This window comes from Leopardus geoffroyi, chromosome D4, assembly GCF_018350155.1.
Source record: "Leopardus geoffroyi isolate Oge1 chromosome D4, O.geoffroyi_Oge1_pat1.0, whole genome shotgun sequence".
Taxonomy (NCBI): domain Eukaryota; kingdom Metazoa; phylum Chordata; class Mammalia; order Carnivora; family Felidae; genus Leopardus; species Leopardus geoffroyi.
The window spans coordinates 92,790,805-92,807,307 of NC_059342.1; the positions used below are offsets into that span (position 1 = coordinate 92,790,805).

General features: G+C 68.8%; 1 protein-coding gene across 5 annotated transcripts in view; it reads right to left on the reverse strand.

The window, feature by feature from the left end:
• The window catches only part of GPSM1 (G protein signaling modulator 1), a 28,327-nt gene that overhangs the window by 11,402 nt on the left and 422 nt on the right, over positions 1-16,503 (reverse strand). The window contains exons 1-9 of one of the 5 annotated variants that reach the window (XM_045467907.1): positions 15,602-15,837; positions 8,206-8,427; positions 7,302-7,437; positions 6,570-6,712; positions 5,847-5,970; positions 5,537-5,652; positions 4,628-4,783; positions 4,190-4,298; positions 3,028-3,151 (exon numbers count right to left, since the gene is read on the reverse strand). In XM_045467907.1, the coding sequence (XP_045323863.1) occupies positions 3,028-3,151; positions 4,190-4,298; positions 4,628-4,783; positions 5,537-5,652; positions 5,847-5,970; positions 6,570-6,712; positions 7,302-7,437; positions 8,206-8,427; positions 15,602-15,666 (1,195 nt within the window). In that variant the 5' untranslated portion in view covers positions 15,667-15,837. Of the gene's footprint in view, positions 1-3,027; positions 3,152-4,189; positions 4,299-4,627; positions 4,784-5,536; positions 5,653-5,846; positions 5,971-6,569; positions 6,713-7,301; positions 7,438-8,205; positions 8,428-10,628; positions 11,775-15,601; positions 15,843-16,503 lie in introns of those variants that run through there. The other 4 variants (XM_045467905.1, XM_045467904.1, XM_045467906.1 and 1 more) reach the window with 4 other exon arrangements.

A 16,503-nucleotide genomic window follows, 5' to 3' on the forward strand; every position in this document is an offset into this window, starting at 1 on the left:
CAGAATCCGACCCCTCCTCACCTTGCCGGGACCTGAGTGTCACGTCCCTCACCCGCCTCTCTGCTCTCTTTGTCCCTTGTACATGCTGGGGGCCCCGGGGATGCCCATAGGGCCTGGGTGAGATCTTCTTCCTCTGCTCACCCTGCAGGGCCCCTGGCATGGGGAGGGGCTTGCACAGGGCAGAGGTTCTCCCGCTCCCTGCTGCTCCTCTTAGCCAGCCTTACCCAGGCCTCAGGGCCTTTGCATGGCTGTCCTCCGTTCAGGCTCACTCTCTTCTCCCCTTTCAGCCTTTGCTCAGAAGTCACTACTATGGGGCAAACGTTTGTGTCCCCCAAATTCCACACTGAAGACCCCACCCCCAACGCGATGACATCAGCGAGCGGGGTCTTGGGGGGTGATTAGGGTTAGCTGAGGTCATGAGGGTGGCTCCGGGGATGGGGCTGGTGCCCTTATGAGAAGACACTGGGGACCTCCCTCCAGCCCCACACCACCCCTGCAAACCGGGAAGAGGGCTGTCACCGAACGGCCGTGCGGGCACCCTGCTCCCGGACCCGCAGCCTCCAGAGCCGCAGGAAGTGGACTTTCATCTTTGTAAGCCGCCTGGTGTGTGGTGTTCTGTTCCTCGGCCGAGCTGAGGGCGACAGCGGCCTCCACGCGGCCCACGCGGCCCACGCGGCACGCCCACCCGGCCGCTCGCTTTTTTCCTCCCCAAGTGCTTGCTCATTCCCAGGCACGCCTTGTTTTTTTGTTTATCGCTGTTTGCCACATACTGGTCGTTTCTGGCTACCTTTGCCGGTTACGCTCCCCGGTGTGTCCCAAGCCTGGCTTCAACGGGGCTTGGCACACCAGGGGACCTGGGAGGCCTGACCCAGTCAGGCAGCAGTGTCAGGACTCGTCCTGGGGCCTCTGCTGGGATGGGGGCTGCAAGGCTGCTGAGGTCAACCTGTAAATTGGGTCCCCCAGCTGCATAAAGGGCCCTTGTTTTATCGGGAAAGAAAACCCCTTGGGTCCCGGCCTCCAGGACCAGCCACGGGCCACGCCCACCGCGGTCCCCGCCCACCGGCCCCAGGCTTCTTCCCTCCCAGAAGCAGCCTGAGGCATCTTCCCTGGGCTCCAGGTCTCGGGCTGGGTCAACATCCTTCCCTGGCGCTCACCTGGTCCCCCCTTCATCCCCCCCCCGCCAAAACGGCAAGGCTCGACACACGCCAGTGTAGCATCCCCGCCCCAAGGGGCAGTTTCCAGGCCAGTGCCCACGTTCAGTGTGCACTGGACAAATGAGTGGGTGAGTAATGCCACCCCCGCAGGAGACTCCTGGGGCGCTCCGTCCACAAGGCCCCGGCCCCGCCGGGCTCACCTGAGTGGGGGGGGGGGCTCCTCCACAGCGGCCCAGACTCAGCAGCCGCATCCCCGGGCCTGGGGCCCCCACACCTGCCTCCGTGGCCCGGAGCAGGCTGCTCTGGAGAAGGGCCTCTGCCCCGCCTCGGCCGGTGGCCCAGCGCTGGTAGCCTGGCAGGGAGGGGGCTTCCGGGGGCCCCGGCTGGGAAGGGTCTGGGCACAGGGCAGAGCAGCAGGGCTGGCGTGGGAAGGACAGAAGCTGCCTTGTTCCCGGCACAGCCCAGCCCTCCACCCGTGATGCGCCCCCCTTTCCTCAGCTCGGAGAAGAGGGAAAGTTGCCGGAGAACCTGAAGCTGGCCGCAGCCCCGGGGAGCCTTTCCAGAAGCCCTCCAGGCCGGGCCCTGCCCCCACCCACTGCTGGGTGTCACAGAGGGCGGCCTCACAGGGCCAGGGGCTCCAAACAGAGTTGCCCACCCTCAGAAAACCCCCGCCCAAAGGGAGCCACCGTCTCGTACATCCTGGGGCAGGGTGGGGGGCAGAGGGGGGCCCTCCCCCATCCCATCCCTTGCAGCCACATCACCCCAAAACAAGGGTGGCTGGGGGTCCCAGAAATCTTCGCACCCTCCCTTCCGTCTCAGCCCCTGAGGAGGGGTGGGGACACGTGCCTCCCCTTGCCCAGGACAGGCATCGTTAGAAACCCTGGAGCCTCTCCACCACGGCCAGGTGCCACTTTCTGGGGCCTCATTCTCTGCAGGCCTGATGGGCTCCAGGTTGGGGCAGGTGTGTACCCCTAGGGAACACAGCCACGAGGGGGTTGGGGCCAGACTCCCTGCAGGCTGGGGTCGGTGCAGGCAGGGAGGGGGCAGCTAGCGCCCTGTGCGGAGCCCCACACCTGCCTGCAGCCACGGGGGAAGCCAGCTCGGGGTGGCCCCCCCAGCCCCCTATTTACCCATTTGCTCTGCAAGGAACATCCTGCCCTGCGTGCCTAGCAATGTTCACCCACATGGGGCTACAGGCAGCCCGGGACTGAGATCAACATAGCTGCCTTGGCTGGTGCCGGGGCTCACCTGAGTAGCGCCCCGCCCGGAGGGAGGCTCTATATCTCTGGCTGACTCAGCCTCCCCCTCTGGCCCCCAGGCCCAGCTCTGAGCCTGAAGTTGGGGGGGTCCTCAGCCCTTAAGGGGATGGAGCACGGAGGGAGGGGCCGTGAGTGCCCCCCCCCCTCCTCCTAGCCAGGGGATCAACCTGGGGGGCTCAGAGTGACTTCAGGCCCTCGCTGGCCCAGAGACCGTGAAGCACCAGCCCGAAGGCCTCCCGTTCCGGACACGCCTTCGCCCACACCGTCCCTGCCCCCGAACACCCCCTTCCACCCCGTGCTTCCCAATCTCGGATTCCTAACCTGACCTGGGGCAACAGGGCCCCTCGTCTGTGCCCCGAGCGACCTGGACACCCGGTCACCCCCCCGCGCCCCCGGGAGCTCCAGAGCAGGGCGGAGAAGTGGTGCGGACAGACACCCCCAGCGACGGGGGCTTGCCACCCTCACTGGGCAGTTCTGTCACGAGGGCTCCTGTGGGCAGAGGCCACCTCCCCGTAGACCTGCACCCAGAAGCCCAGCACCGTCCCGAGGCCCAAGCCTTGAGCTCTCCGGGCGGCCCTCCCGCCACACCCCTGCCCAACCAGCCCGGGACTCACCTTGGGCCTCGTAGCCGGCCAGGTCGGGCTTCTCCGTGGCCGCGGGGCTGCTCAGCCGGCCCAGCACCAGCTGCAACTGTGCCACGTTCATGCGGGCCGTGAGCTCCCCGTTTCGGTCCCCGATCTGTAGCCAAGCAGGGCCAGGTTGGGGGGCAGGTGGGCTGGGGGACTCCTATAGACAATCGTGAGCCCTGCGCCTCCCAGGGAACCAGGCCTCCCTGTGCCCCAGGGGTGCCCCTCACACCCCAGAACGCTGGGGGCGCCGCGTGAGGCCCTCCTTCCCGAGTGCCCTCCCGAGGACAGCTGGTCTGGTCCAGACTCCAGCTTTCTCGGCCCCTTGGAGCCTCACGTGCACCCCTCAGGCACCCCCAGCTCAGAGCAGAGGCTCAGCAGGGGCTGAGAAGTGCAGAGAAGTGAGGTGGGCCCGGGCCAGGCCTCGAGTGGAGCTCTGGAGCCGCTGGCGTGCCCCCACCCATGCTCAGGGGGCTGTGGGGCCGGCCCTGCTGGTGGCCCCGGTTGGCAGGGGGTGGGGGACTCTCCTGGCCCGAGCTTCCCTGCTCCTTCCCACCGCCTGGGCTCCGGTGGGTCTCACCCACAACAGACACGGGGCCGTGGTGGGTCTGGGCAGGTGCTGGGCATGTGCTGGAGGGAGGTGGCCGTGCCGCTGGGGCCAAGGAGAAGGATGGGGCGGAGGTAAGAGGGCCAACCGGAAACCAGGGAGCCGGAGGTCACCCGTGATGCCGTGTGGCACCCGGCCGTGGACCACCCTGACCTCAGTAGGAGGGTCCTGCGTGTGGACAGGCTCTCAAAGACCCTGTCTACCGTCCCCAAGGTGTCCAGCTGGAAGGTTCCAGGGGAAGAGCCCCAAGGGCAGCCTGCGGTAGGTCATGCCCACCTTGCCCTGCCCACAGGGAACGCCAACACTTCAGGTGGAAAGCAGGCCACCGCTCCCCTCCCCCCACCCCCTGGCTACACCAGATAAGCTGCCATCAGGCGTCTGCAGGCAGGGGGTGGCACCCCCCCCCCCCCCCCCCCGCCTCCAGTGTACAACGGCAGCCTGGAAAGGACGGAGGAGCAGGCTGGGCGAGAGGCGCCCTGCCTGGTCCAAAGGGAGCTGAGCAGCACCGGGGGAGTCTCCAGCAGGGGGGCAGGCCTGGCTTACCTCCTGGGAGATCTCCAGGTGCTTCTTGGCGAAGGTCAGGGCCTGTGCCGGGCTCCCCATGGACACGTAGGCATTCCCCAAGCTCCAGCACGCCCGGCCCTCTCCCACTCTGCCAGGGAGGGAAACCGAGTCCACCTCTGCAGCCCCCAGGCCGTCAGGCCGGTCCTGCCGGGAGCGCAGCGGGCCCGGCCTGAAGTGCCCGCCTCGGCCTCCCTCGCCCCCTAGTGGCCGGCGAGGCTCTCACCCCTGCGGCTCCCTCCACCCTTGGGTGCGGGGCAGTCCCTCGGGTCATTAATCTTCCAATTCGGGTGAAAATCACAAAGCATAGATCTAACGGATTAAGCGCGCCTCGGCGCGTGGCACTGTGCGTGCTTACAACCCACGGCCATCGCCCGCGATCCGCTTCCGAAACACCGCCCGCCCCCACCGCGCGCGCACCTGTCGGCCAGCTCCTGGGCGATAAGCAGGTGCCGAAGGTGGTACTCGGCCGAGCGCTCGTAGTCCTGCAGCAGAGTGTAGGTGTTGCCCAGGCTGTAGCAGGCCTGTGCCTCCACCGCCTGGTCCTTGAGCTGCCGGGACAGCTGCAGCGTCTTCCTGCGAGAGGGGGAGGCTCAGCCCCAGCAAGGAGGGCTCCGGGAGCCCTCTCTGGGGACGCGGCGCTGCTCACGGCCCCCAGCCGAGGGGTGGACGGAGGGCGGGGGGGCAGCGGTCTGCCAGCCCCGGGATCCCACCGGGGTGTCTCTGGAGACCCGTCACTGCTGGACCCGCACTGGCCAGTCACCTCCCCACCCCGAGCCTCCGCCCTGCATGGGGGATGGGGGACAGCACACCCCGGCCCGGGCTCCGGACGCACGGGACCTGGTGCTGACGACCCGGCCTGTGCCCGGTGGTCACCACTCTGCTCCTCAAGCCAGGAGGCGGCTGGCAGAGCATCCTCCCAGGAGCCCCTGTGATCTCCACCCTCTGGGTCCACACACGGAGGATTATACCCGCACTCCAGAGGTATCGTGGGGCGCAAAGACAGCTCTGGGGTTCCCCCAGTAACTGGCACTGGGAGGCCCTCAGCCGCAGTGAGCTGTGTCCCTGGCACAGAGCGGCTTCTGCCCGCACTTACCGAGTGAAGGGCACCATAGTCCTTCCTGTCCCCGGCAGCCCCAGGACCCCGGCTTTGTCAGTCTGCCCTTCCAGGCTGTGGCCCAGAACCCCCCCCCCCCCCCGTCTGGCCCCTGGAGAGGCTGGGAGGTCAGACCCACCTCCCAACCTTAGGCTGGTGTCCAGGGGCCCCCTCCCCCAAGCTGGGTGGGTGGGGTTGGGCAGGGGTGGGGGCGGGCGGGCAGGCCTGCCTACTTGTAGTACTCGGCGGCCACGTCAAAGCGCCCCAGGAAGATGTGGGCGTTCCCCAGGTTGCTGTACGCCCTCCTCTCGGCCGCCTTGTCTCCAAATTCCTTAGCAATGGCCAGGCGCTGGGGACACAGACCCGAGGCCCTGGTGGTCACGGAGCAGCCCCGGGACCCGATGTGGATGGCGGGGGTGGCCTCCCCGCCCAGCGTGGCCAGCCCGAAGTCTGCACGTCTGGCCAGAGCAGCCTGGGACCCTGAGCCAAGCCCAGACAAAGCGAGGCAGCTGGCCCCCCACCCCCGCCCCGCAGGGGACTCACCTCCTTGTGGAAGGTCGTGGCCTCCACGAAGCTCCCCAGCAGGTAGTGTGTGTTGCCCAGGTTGCCATACGCCCTCCCCTGGGCCGCCCGGTCGCCCAGCTCCTTCACGAGGGACAGGTTCCTCCTGGGGGTTGCCTCTGTCTGAGCCGTGGCCCTCTTGGTGCGAGGGAAGCAGTGGCTCGTGACCCACCCGCCCGGCCAGAGGGGACGAGCAGGCAGCCTCCGCTCGGCTCCTGCTGGGAGCGCGCCCCAAAAAGAGGGCAGCTTGGGGCTCTAGAAGAGTGGCTCTAGGGAGCCACCAGAAGAGGGTGCTGTCTGAGCTCCGAGGCTCAGGTCAGGGGCTCCCCGGCCCCAGACTTTGGTTTTCGGGTGCAGCCTCTGTCCTCCTGCACCAGCGTCCTCCCCAGCACAGAGGCTCAGCCCAACATCCCCGCCCTATTTCCAGCCAAACGTTTTCTAAATGCCACGTGTGGCTTTTGCTCGGCCGTTTCCCTGCCTCTCCGTGCTGCTGTGCGTGACTTCTGTGCGGGAAGCCTAGGAGGCCTGAGGGTGGGTGGGGCTGGGGAAGGAGAGCCAGCCTGGCTGTCAGCATGCGGGGGTCTGAAGAGAGGTGACGGGGCCAGATGTGGGTGCTCCGTGCCCGGGGTCCCGCGCCCACCGCAGCGGCTCGGGAAGCGCTACGGCCAGACCCCGGCCCGTGGTGCCCCCGCCTGCCCCACTCACTCATAGAACTCGGAGGCTCTGCGCAGCGGCTCCCGGACGTGGGGCGGCAGGTGCCCGGGGTCCTGCGCGGCGTTCCAGGAGAGCTGCTTGCCCTTGGCGTGGTACACGTTGCCGATGTTGTACAACGCCCTGGCCTCCCCGACCTGAAGGTGGCACCGAGGTTGGCCCTCCGCAGACACGGCCCCCGAGGAACCCCCTGGCCCCAGACCACTGTGCCTGCAGTCCCCCGAAAGCAAGGACTTGGAGGGGGGCCGTCATCGGGTGCAGATGTGGGAGTAGGGCCGGGACCCCAAGAAGGGGTGAGGCGTGTTTGCACGTGGTCGCCACCCTCTGGGCACGGGGCAAGCGAACACTGCCTCCTGGTGGACAGGCCTGGCACCTGCCCCCTTGTCATCTACACCACCACGGCGACCAGGTCCCTCTCGGAAGCCCGGGGGAAGGAAGGCGCGCTTGGCCCACACGCCTTGAGCTATGAACTGGGGCAGGCCGTCTTGTTCCCCTGCCCGGGGTCACGGGGCGGGGGGGGGGTCACAGAGTAGGTCAAGGGTCCGGCACCGGGCGGGGCCCACGGCTATTCTACCCCGGCTGCCGCACCACCCTGTGTCCCTCTGGAACCGGAAGGAGGGACGAGGGGTGTTGGCGGGTCTGGGGGAGCTCACGTGCAAGACGGGGGGCCGGGCCTCAGCCCTGCGGGTGGGGGCTCGGCAGGCAGCCTGGGAGCGGCCGACCTACCTTGTCCCCCTGCTCCCGGGCGACATCCAGGTGCCGCTGGCAGCACACAATGGCCTCATCAAAGCGGCCGAGCACCTTGAGTGTGTTACCCAGGTTCCCGCTGGCCTTGGCTTCCCCCATGCGGTCGCCGAGGGTCCTGGAGGGCAGGAGGCAGCAAGGAGCTGGACTGAGGGCCGGCCGGCACCCCGAGCCCAGCAAGGAGCCCGGGCAGGGGCGGGCGAGGCCCGGCAGGACCAACCCGGGGGCGACTGGGGGCGATGCCGGGCAAGGGTCTCGCCAACGGCAGGCGAGGTCCCCTCGGGCAGCCCCGGGCAGGGAGCCCGGCTGGGGATCGCTTCTCTGCTGGGCCCAGCCTGTGGCCGTTGGGGCTCAGAGAGGTGCCCCGACGGAGCCCAGGAGAGTCGGGGGCGCCTGACAGTGGGAGTGACTTTTGACACACCCGCCAGGTGCTGAGGACACCGCGTCGGCTCACTGGCCAGGGAGGGGCCCGTGGGCAGGGCTGGGGGGAGCCCTGAGAAGCTCCGCTCCCACCCGGGATTGGGGGGTCCGGCTGCCGACGGGTGGGGAACAAGCAAGGAAGGGGGTTCAGGGACGAGAGCAGCTCGGGGAAGGTCTGGAGGCCGGAGGGGAGTGGAGACGCTCAGAAACACAAGTGGTCGCGCCCTCCCCCCCCCCCCCCAGTCCCAGGGACAGGCACCCACGTGAGGACACACTCAGGACACCAAGGGACACCCATGTGCACACACATGCACACACACACGCCTCCCCTGAAACACAGCCCCTGGGGGCACTTGCCAGGCGCCGCCCCGCCCCCTCCCCCTCTCCCAGGTCAGGGGCGCCCTCGGGTTCCCTGGACCCCGACTGCGCTGTGACGGCCCCTCCCCGAGGCGGGCCGCGTGCTCACCGGGCCAGCAGCAGGTCGTGCCTGTGGTACTCCAGCGCCCGGGAGTACTCCTTCAGGTAGAAGTAGGCATTGCCCAGCTGGCTGTAGATGGCACTGAGAGTCTTCAGGTCCTCGGTGCCCACCTGCACCGCTGCCTCAAAGAAGGCCGCGCCCGCCTTGAAGTCCCCGGCCTTGCAGAGACGCTCGCCCTCCAGGGCCAGCTCCAGGCACGAGGTCTCCATCCTGGGCACAGAGAAGGAGTCACAGCCTGCCCCTCACGCGGTCGCGCAGGGGCCCCGTGCTCCCCCGTCATCACTGGGACCACGGGGCCCTCGGGGGAGGCCACGCCTGTGCGCACAGACGTCGACGTCTCTGGAGAAACGCCCAGAAGCACGTGCAGGGTCCAACAGCGTGCCCATCGCCAGGCTGGCACCTGTGCGGCTCACCCGTGCCCGAACCTCACTGCACGCCCCTCACGACCAGGCCTCAGGGGCCCCCGGGCAAACGCATGAGTCCGTGACTACGGCCAGACCCTCAGCCCACAACGGCCAAGCTCCAAACACAGCCTCCCCTCAAGGCTCAGCCGCCCGGGGCGAGGGGCCTCCCTCCGCCCCCGCTCTGGGACCTGGTGCCGCGTCAGTCCTCCAGAGTAGCTACAGTGGCCCGCGACAGCCCTCGATCCTCACCAAGGACAAGCAAGGCTCAGAGAGGTTCAGGACACCAGTCAAGGCCACGTGGGCAGGACCTGACCCTAGCCCCTCCCCCGTCCCACATCCTCTGCCGTCACCTCTCCGGGGTCACGGCTCCGTCTGAGCTATGGGTCAGCCCGCCCCCAGAGCCGAGAAGCGTTCAGCTGCTGGCCACAGCTGCCCGACGAGACAGCCGCTCCCCCACGCCCAGGGTGCTACTGTGGGAGGGCATGACAGGACCGTGTGCCAGGGTAGACCCAACCCCTGGGACACTGCTCCAGACTCCTGCCCATGAACCCAGCCCAAGTCCACGGGCCCAGGGCCCCACACCACCGCCAACGCCTTGACCAGAGGCCGGGCCAGCCCTTCATGCCTCCACCTTCCGGCAGGGGCTGCAGAGAAGCTGTCCCTTACCCTTGGGCTCTGCCAGCCCATGGGGTGGGGCCCGGGCCCCCCAGCTGCTACCCCGGGCTCTGTTCACTGGGGCCCCATGGCCCTTGGGCCTTGGGCGAGCTGCCCTCAGGACATGGCTGTCAGGGGAGCCTCGTGTCTGGGGGTCACTCGATCAGGCTGGCCCTGGTTCCGGCCCTCCCTGCTAGGGGGCCCGGGGTAGGACACTTCATCACTCAGAACCTCGGCCTCCTCCTCTGGCCTGCTGTGGCTGGTCCTGTGAGTTCCACGCTCAAGGCCTGACCTGCTGCCTGCCCTAGGGCGGGAGAGCGGTCAGCAGAGGACACAGCACACAGATACTATGGGGGCGGGGGAGCGGGCCCCAAGCTGGAGGGGGTCCCCGGCAGGTGGTGGGAGGAGCCCAGTGACCATACACGCACATACACGCAGCCCTGGAAAAGTGGGAGACGTGTTCTGCGTGGCCGAGGGCCAACCCAGATCACCGGAGTCCGTGGAAAGCCCACGGGTAAGTGAAAGTGCCCACGGCAAAATAGCGCGCGCACCCCCGGGCACTCGCCCCCTCTCTGCGTTGTTAGAGTCCGCAGTGATCAGCCGTTCCTGGGGGACAACACGCAGGGCCCCTCGACAAATTCACGAGCTTTGTCTACGGCACTGCTTCTCAGCCGCTCTAACCAAACACGTCTTTGATGCAAAGCCCCCCCCTTGCCCAGCCTCGACCCCCCCCCACGTCGGGGCCACGCCTCCTGGGGAGAGTGGGCTCCGGGGCCCCAGCAGCGCCCTGCCGCCCCCAGATTCAGGCAGAGCCTGTGTGGCCTGTCAGAGAGCAGGGTGCCGGAAGCTCGGGCCTCCTACCCACGACGCCCCGGGAAGGGCTGCCGGGAGCCTACCAGCCGCCCCCTCCCACGGCCAGGGCCGCGCACCGCGCTGTCTGATGCCGGGAACGGACCTCTCCGCCTGGGTGACTTGGGAGGCCCCGGGGCTTGGGTGTGAGACGTTGGTCTCAGAGCCGAACACGCCCTGCTGGCTCTGACAGATAGGACGCGGGGAGTGGCCTCCCCACCCTGCTGTCCCTGCCTAGCTAGAGACAGGCATCGCCACCGCCGCGAAGGAGGTTTCTGGTATGCGAAGGGCCTGGAGGTGGGGGGTGCATTGATGAGGTGTCCAGCGTGGCCATCCCAAATCACAGACTGGGGGGGGGGTCTGACCCGGGCCCCGGTAACGTGAGGAGGCCCCCTGGAGAGACACCGGCCGGCGTCCAGGGCTGGAAGCCCCTGCCCCCTCCACTGACCCCAAGAACCTCCCACCGCACCTTGACCCCCGGGCCGCCCCCCCGGCCCCCCGCACCTCTTCCTCTGCAGGTGACGACGCATCTTCTCCACATACAGCCATAGCTCCAGGCCCACGGGCAGCAGCAGCGGGCGGGGGCGGGGGGCACCGTATACCACTTTGCACACGGCCTTCTCTGCCAAGCTCAGGGCCACGGGCTGGCCCTCCGCGGGGGCGGCCGGCATCGCGGGGCGCCAGGCCTCCCGCCTGGCCGGCCAACTCCCACCCCGCCTTGGCCGTTGGTCCTGGGGACGCGCCGGCCTCGTGGTTCCCCTGTCTCCCCCCACCCCAGAGCGGTGGGCTAAAGGCTCTGGCGTCCCAGGCTCCAGGAGACCCCAGGTCTTTGGGCAGGTCGTCCGGGGCCTCCCGGGGGCTGAGACGGATCAAGGGATCAGGGCTGCTCAGAGCCAGGGATCAGCATCGTCAGCAAGGAGGGCAGGGCCTGGGGTGGGCAGGCGGGCGGGGGCGAGACTCTCGCCGCCTGACCACTCGCCCAGCTCAGCAACGGGCTTTGGGGTGGCAGAGGGCTCCAAGGTCGTGCAGCTCTAGCCCCTGGGAAGAGGACGGGGCACAGCTCCGGGGTCAGAGGGAACTGGAGAGCCAGGATGGGCCCTGCTCCCCAAAGCCACCCGGAGTCGAGGAGACGGAGGAACCCGAGAACCAGAGGAGGGTGGGGGGGCCCACCCGGTGTAGGGTCTCAAGGCCAGCCTCAGCCTGTGGGCCCTGCAGGCCCTGCCCACTCTGGCAGGTGGGGTCTTGGAAGGGGCTGGGCAGGTGAATATAAAGGTGGGATATCCCAGCTACCTGCCCGCACACATGAGCATCCAGACCGGGCACCCTCCTCCCTGCCCTGAGGCTTCTGCCAACGCCACCCGTCCACACCTCAGGACAGCTCAGCCGAGGGGCACAGGGCAGGGCCCGGATCACCTCCTCCTTACCCAGCTCCTATTAACAAACTGGACCCCCAAGCCCCACACCCTCAGAACCACCCCGGGGCCCTATTCCACCAGAATGCAGGCCACCCTGTCTTGTCTCCCCTGAGGCCTGCCCAGCCTGGCCAGGTGCACCTTCCTGCTCCTTGAAGAAGACTCCAGAGCCTTTGTCCCCCAACACCACCTGCCAAGCCAAGGGCCACTGAGAGCTCCACCCTCAGGGGCTCTGGGCGGGGCCGGCTGGAGTCCTCAGGGCCCCGGGGCCTTGGTCTCAGCTCCCCACCAGCCTCACCGCCCCGACCCTGGGAAAGGCAGCGCTCCCACCTGGGAATAGATGCCTCATGGTCAACCTGTGATCTTCCAGCCCCCAAGGAGGTCAGACCCACACCTCCGGGACCAGGCTGTGGGGGTCCTGCCCACCCAGATGGGGCCACAGCCCCCTGCACAGACCCACTCGGATGCGGTGGCTGCCCTTCCTTGCAGAGCCGACCAGGCCAACTCTCCCAGTGGCCAGACCACAGTGGCCGGGAGGCGGGATACTGTCTGCCAAGCTCCCGCCGCCTGCCCACAGGCTTACCGGTTAATAAAATGGTATCGACTCCCCAGGGGCCAGTCTTACTGTTCCAGCCACCGCATCATGACCACACCCCTCAGCCTCGCCTGGGCGTCCGAGACAGCATCCCAGGAGAAGCCATCAGCCCAGCCACACCCGGACCAAACTGCCCTGCTCTCCATCAGGGCTCCCGTCCCCGCCTCTGTGCCCCACAGACGCTGTGGGGTCCTCCGGTGCTGACCACCACGGCCGGTCTGCAAGCCAGGCCCCCGGCTCCCGCTACACATGACTAACTGGGGGCTGTGTCCCCTTAGCCCCACTCGCTGCTAAACATAGTCACCGTCCTTCTTCCCTGGAGATGTCACCCACAGGCTGGGCCACTGGGCAGATGCCCCAGGGCCCCTGCCCACCCCCTCCCGTTGCCCCCAAAGCAAAGCCACGCTGACTCCCCTTCACGTGGGGATTTTGGAACAGTGCGGGGCAGGCAGCGTGGCGGGAACAGGAATTGCGGGTGGAGGGGCACCTAGCTCGGGAAAGCACCTGAGGTTGTGTTCCGAGGAAACCATGGGGCCAGGCCATTATTCCCCAGAGGCCCTGCCAGGGCCAGTGCCCGGGGGCACCCGTGGAAGGAGCCCATGGGGACGGGTGGGCAGCAGGGCGGAGCAGCCTGGATGCCCGACCCACTCCTGAGGATGCCCCTGTCTGGGTGCCTCATGCCTGGGGCACACGTCTAGCGGGTCACCCCACAGTGGGGGTGCTCACCGCCTGCTCTCCCCTTCCCAGTTCCTGGGACCCTCAGCTGCTGGCCTGAAAGGGACAGGGAGAGGGCCACCCATAGCTTCCCCATTTTCAGGGGCCTCTCAGCCACCAGCCCTCCCCCCATCCCTCCCCGAGGCCCTTTCCCCCCAAACCCCTCTCCAGGCACGAGGGCCCAGGTGCGGTAGACCAGGGTTGAGCGTTATCTGCCCCAACCTCCTCTGCCTCCCTGACCAGCTCCCCTCCCGGGGCCCCGCGTGGGGACGTGCTGGGCCTGCAGGCACACTCACGCTCAGGCCCTCTCAGTGTGCGTCCCAAGCCCACGTTCCCCCAGACCCCCACTTTATAAGAACTGAACTCTGGTGGGGCCCGGGTGGCTCAGTCGGTTGAGCGTCCAACTTCGGCTCAGGTCATGATCTCGTGGTCCGTGGGTTCGAGCCCGTTGGGCTCTGTGTTGGCAGCGTGGCGCCTGCTTCGGATTCTGTGCCTCCCTCTCTCTGCCCCTCCCCTGCTCATGCCCTGTCTGTCTGTCTCTCTGTCTCCCTCTCTCAAGAACGAACAAACATGTAAAGAAAAGAAAAACGCTGAACTCTTGTCACCGGGAGGAAACTGGCATGGGAAGGGAAGCCACTGGGGGTGGGCTGGGCCTGGCCTGGAGGTCCCCCCAATCACCGTCCGCCGAGTGCCCAAAGCTGTCACGAGGCACCCACGCGCTGGGTGCCACAGGGGGGCTTCCCCGGCCCGAATCAAGGAGGTAGACAACCTTGTGCCTGCCCCAAGTTGCCGCCGTCAGTCTGTCCCCTCCAGCTAGCAGCCCCCACCTGTCAGAGGCCCCCACACACGGCTCCCCAACTCCCACCCTTCCTGCCAGCCTCTGAAAGCCCGCTCCGAGCACGAACAGCCCTGCCCACACCTGGCCGTGGCTGCACAGACTCCCCAAGGGCCTCCTCGCGGGCGCTGCGGGAGTGCCGGTGGCTGTGCACCCCAAATCTGTGCTGGGCTTGCCCGCTGGAGCTCAACGCAGGTCTCGGCTTGCCAGGATGCCAGGCTGGGCTCGGGGCCTCCCCCAGCATCCCCTCTGAGCTCGGTCCCTGCCGTGCTCCCCTGGGCCAGGGTCCTGTCCGGCATGTCCCCGCCCGGCCCCAGCACCAGCCCGCACCCCAGACTCCCAACGAGGCTGCAGACGCGGATGCGCCCCATGAGGACCCCACGCTCGGCAGTGCAGGGGCTCCAGGGCTAAAGCTCCCCACTCCACTCACACACGCAGACACACACATACGCACGCTGGGAGCTGCTGAACCAACTCGGGCCGTCCCCACAGGGGTGCTAGGGGGGGGATCCCCCGGGTCAGGCCTCCAGCAGCAGCTGCCAGCAAACCCACCCGCGCACCCCTCCCCCTGTGCGGGGCCCAGGAGCCGGGTCGGGGGCCCAGCACTCAATCCTGGGACCACACAATGGGGGCTGTGTCTCTGACCAGTGGCACAGAGACCGAGGTGGGAGGAGCCACAAGGCCCCCTACCCACCACCGGGGCCTCGTTCTACACGTCGTGGGGGGGGGGGGTGGCACCCAACAGAGGCTTGCTGCTGATTCGCTGCCCGGCCAGGGCTGGACGATCCTCTCGGGCAAGGCTAGGCCCCTTGAAGGCCCAGCAGATGGGGACGCTGCCAGGTCCCGGGGATGACGCTGTCCGGCCAAGTCGGGGACCTGTCGGGCCCCCTGGAGGCAGCCGGGCCTGCCTCTGGGGGTCGCGGTCAATGAGTGGCCCCTGCCCGGCACCCGTGCCGACTGCTCTCCGGGCCACCTGCACTCACTGGCAGAGCCCATTCCCCTCGGAGGACCCTGTGCCCACCCGGGTCGGGCCCACGGCATCACGTGTGTGGATCACCCTCGACAGGCCCGGAGTCACCCAGCAGGCATGCAAGGCAGGAGGGCAGGGCCACCCTGTCATCCCTGACGAGAGCCTGAAGCGCCGAGCACGGGGCGCTGGCATCATCCGCGAATCTGCCCAGAGGAAGGTGCCTTTTCAGGCAGGCACACGCCCACCCGGCTGGCTGGCTCCGCAGCCCGGGCTCGGGCCTGCCATCCATGAACGCAGACTCGTGCCGGGTCCTCGGGGAACAGGGCCCCACCCAAGACAAAGCCTGGTCCCTCCAGCCACGCTGCCTCCCAGCCAGACCCGGGCAGAGGGGAGGTGGTGCCAGGCTTGCAAGGCCAGCTCCACACACCTGCTGTGCCAGGCGGCCCAGCTGTCCCGAGAACACAGCTGGTGAAGCGGGAGCTCTCCCGGCCCGGCCCAGCCGTGGGGGCGGGGGTCCAGCAAGCAGCAGCCCAGCTCAGCCCAACACCCTGACCACCCGCTAATCCTGGACTCAGATCGCGCAGCCTGGGCTCCCCCCTACCCCCCCACGCCCTCCCTTACCCCGGGGTGCCCCCTTCCCCCTCCCCACGCGCACTCGCCACGGGGTGGGGGGGCGCCCCCTACCTCTGTATCCCCTCCCCCACCCCGGGTGGCCCCCCCCAACCCCGTACCCCCTCCTTCCTCGCACCCCCCACCCCGGGCGCCCCCCCTCCCGCACCCCTTCCTTCTCCCCCGCCCCGCGCCTCCACGACCGCCAGCCCGCAGGGAGGGCGCGTCCCCGCCACGTCGCGCGCCCGCCGCAGCCTTTGTTCCGGGCCTCCCGCCTCCGGCCGCCCGTCCCCGCCTGTCCCGCCGGTCCCCGCACGTCAGGACCCCGCCGGCCCAGCCTACCTGGAGTAGAGGCGCCGGGCCGGGCCGGGCAGCTCGTCGGCGGAGGGCGGGGCCGGGCCGGCCATGGGGCCGGGGTCGCCGAGGGCCGAGGGCGCACACCCCGCGCTCGCGCCGCCCTGCGCCTGTCCCCTGCGCGCGGTCCGCCGCCCACCGTCCACCGTCAGTCCGTCCGTCGGTCAGTCCGCCCGCCCGCGGGAGGCGCCGAGGAAGTGATGCGCGCGGGGCGCCGCCCCTCCCGCCGTGGCCGTGATGTCACCGCCGCCCGCGCGCGGGGAGGGGGGCGCCGACGACAGAGCCGCGGGTCCCTCCCCCCTGCGCAAGGGGCCGGGGGAGGGGGCGGGGCCTCTGAGCGCGCGTCCCCAGCGCCGCCCCCCCCCCCCACCAGGGGGCACGCGGGGCAAGGGCCTGGCGCTGGCCGGGCTGCTGGGCCTGGGGTTCTCGCCGGACCTGCGAGGCGCCTGGGTGGCAGTGGCCCTGCTGGCCCCCTTATCCCCGTGACAGGGGCTGTTTGAGGCCTCCCTCCCTTTGTCTGGCAAATGGCCAGCCCCCCTTGGTGGTCCCCTGCCGTCCCCACCCCCTTCTCTGAACTGGCAGTGGGGTGCCCGCCATGGGGGATGACTCCCTACTTTAGAGACACCTGGCCAGCGGAGGACTGACCTGTGCCCCAGGGGAATTCCCTGGTCTGGGAGGAGTGAACAGCCAGGAGAGCCGCACTTACCAGGACCTGGGTGGCCTGGCCCCGGGGAGCCCCCGAGCCTGCTTTGCTCAGCCCTGAAACCCTGGGTCACCACGTCACCCTCCCAACCTTGTGAAATCCAAGGACTCTGAAAACGGAAGCTCACTGTGCCCACACACCCCCCCCCCCCACCATCGTGGCCCCGACCACCTCCTCCCCTGTGAGT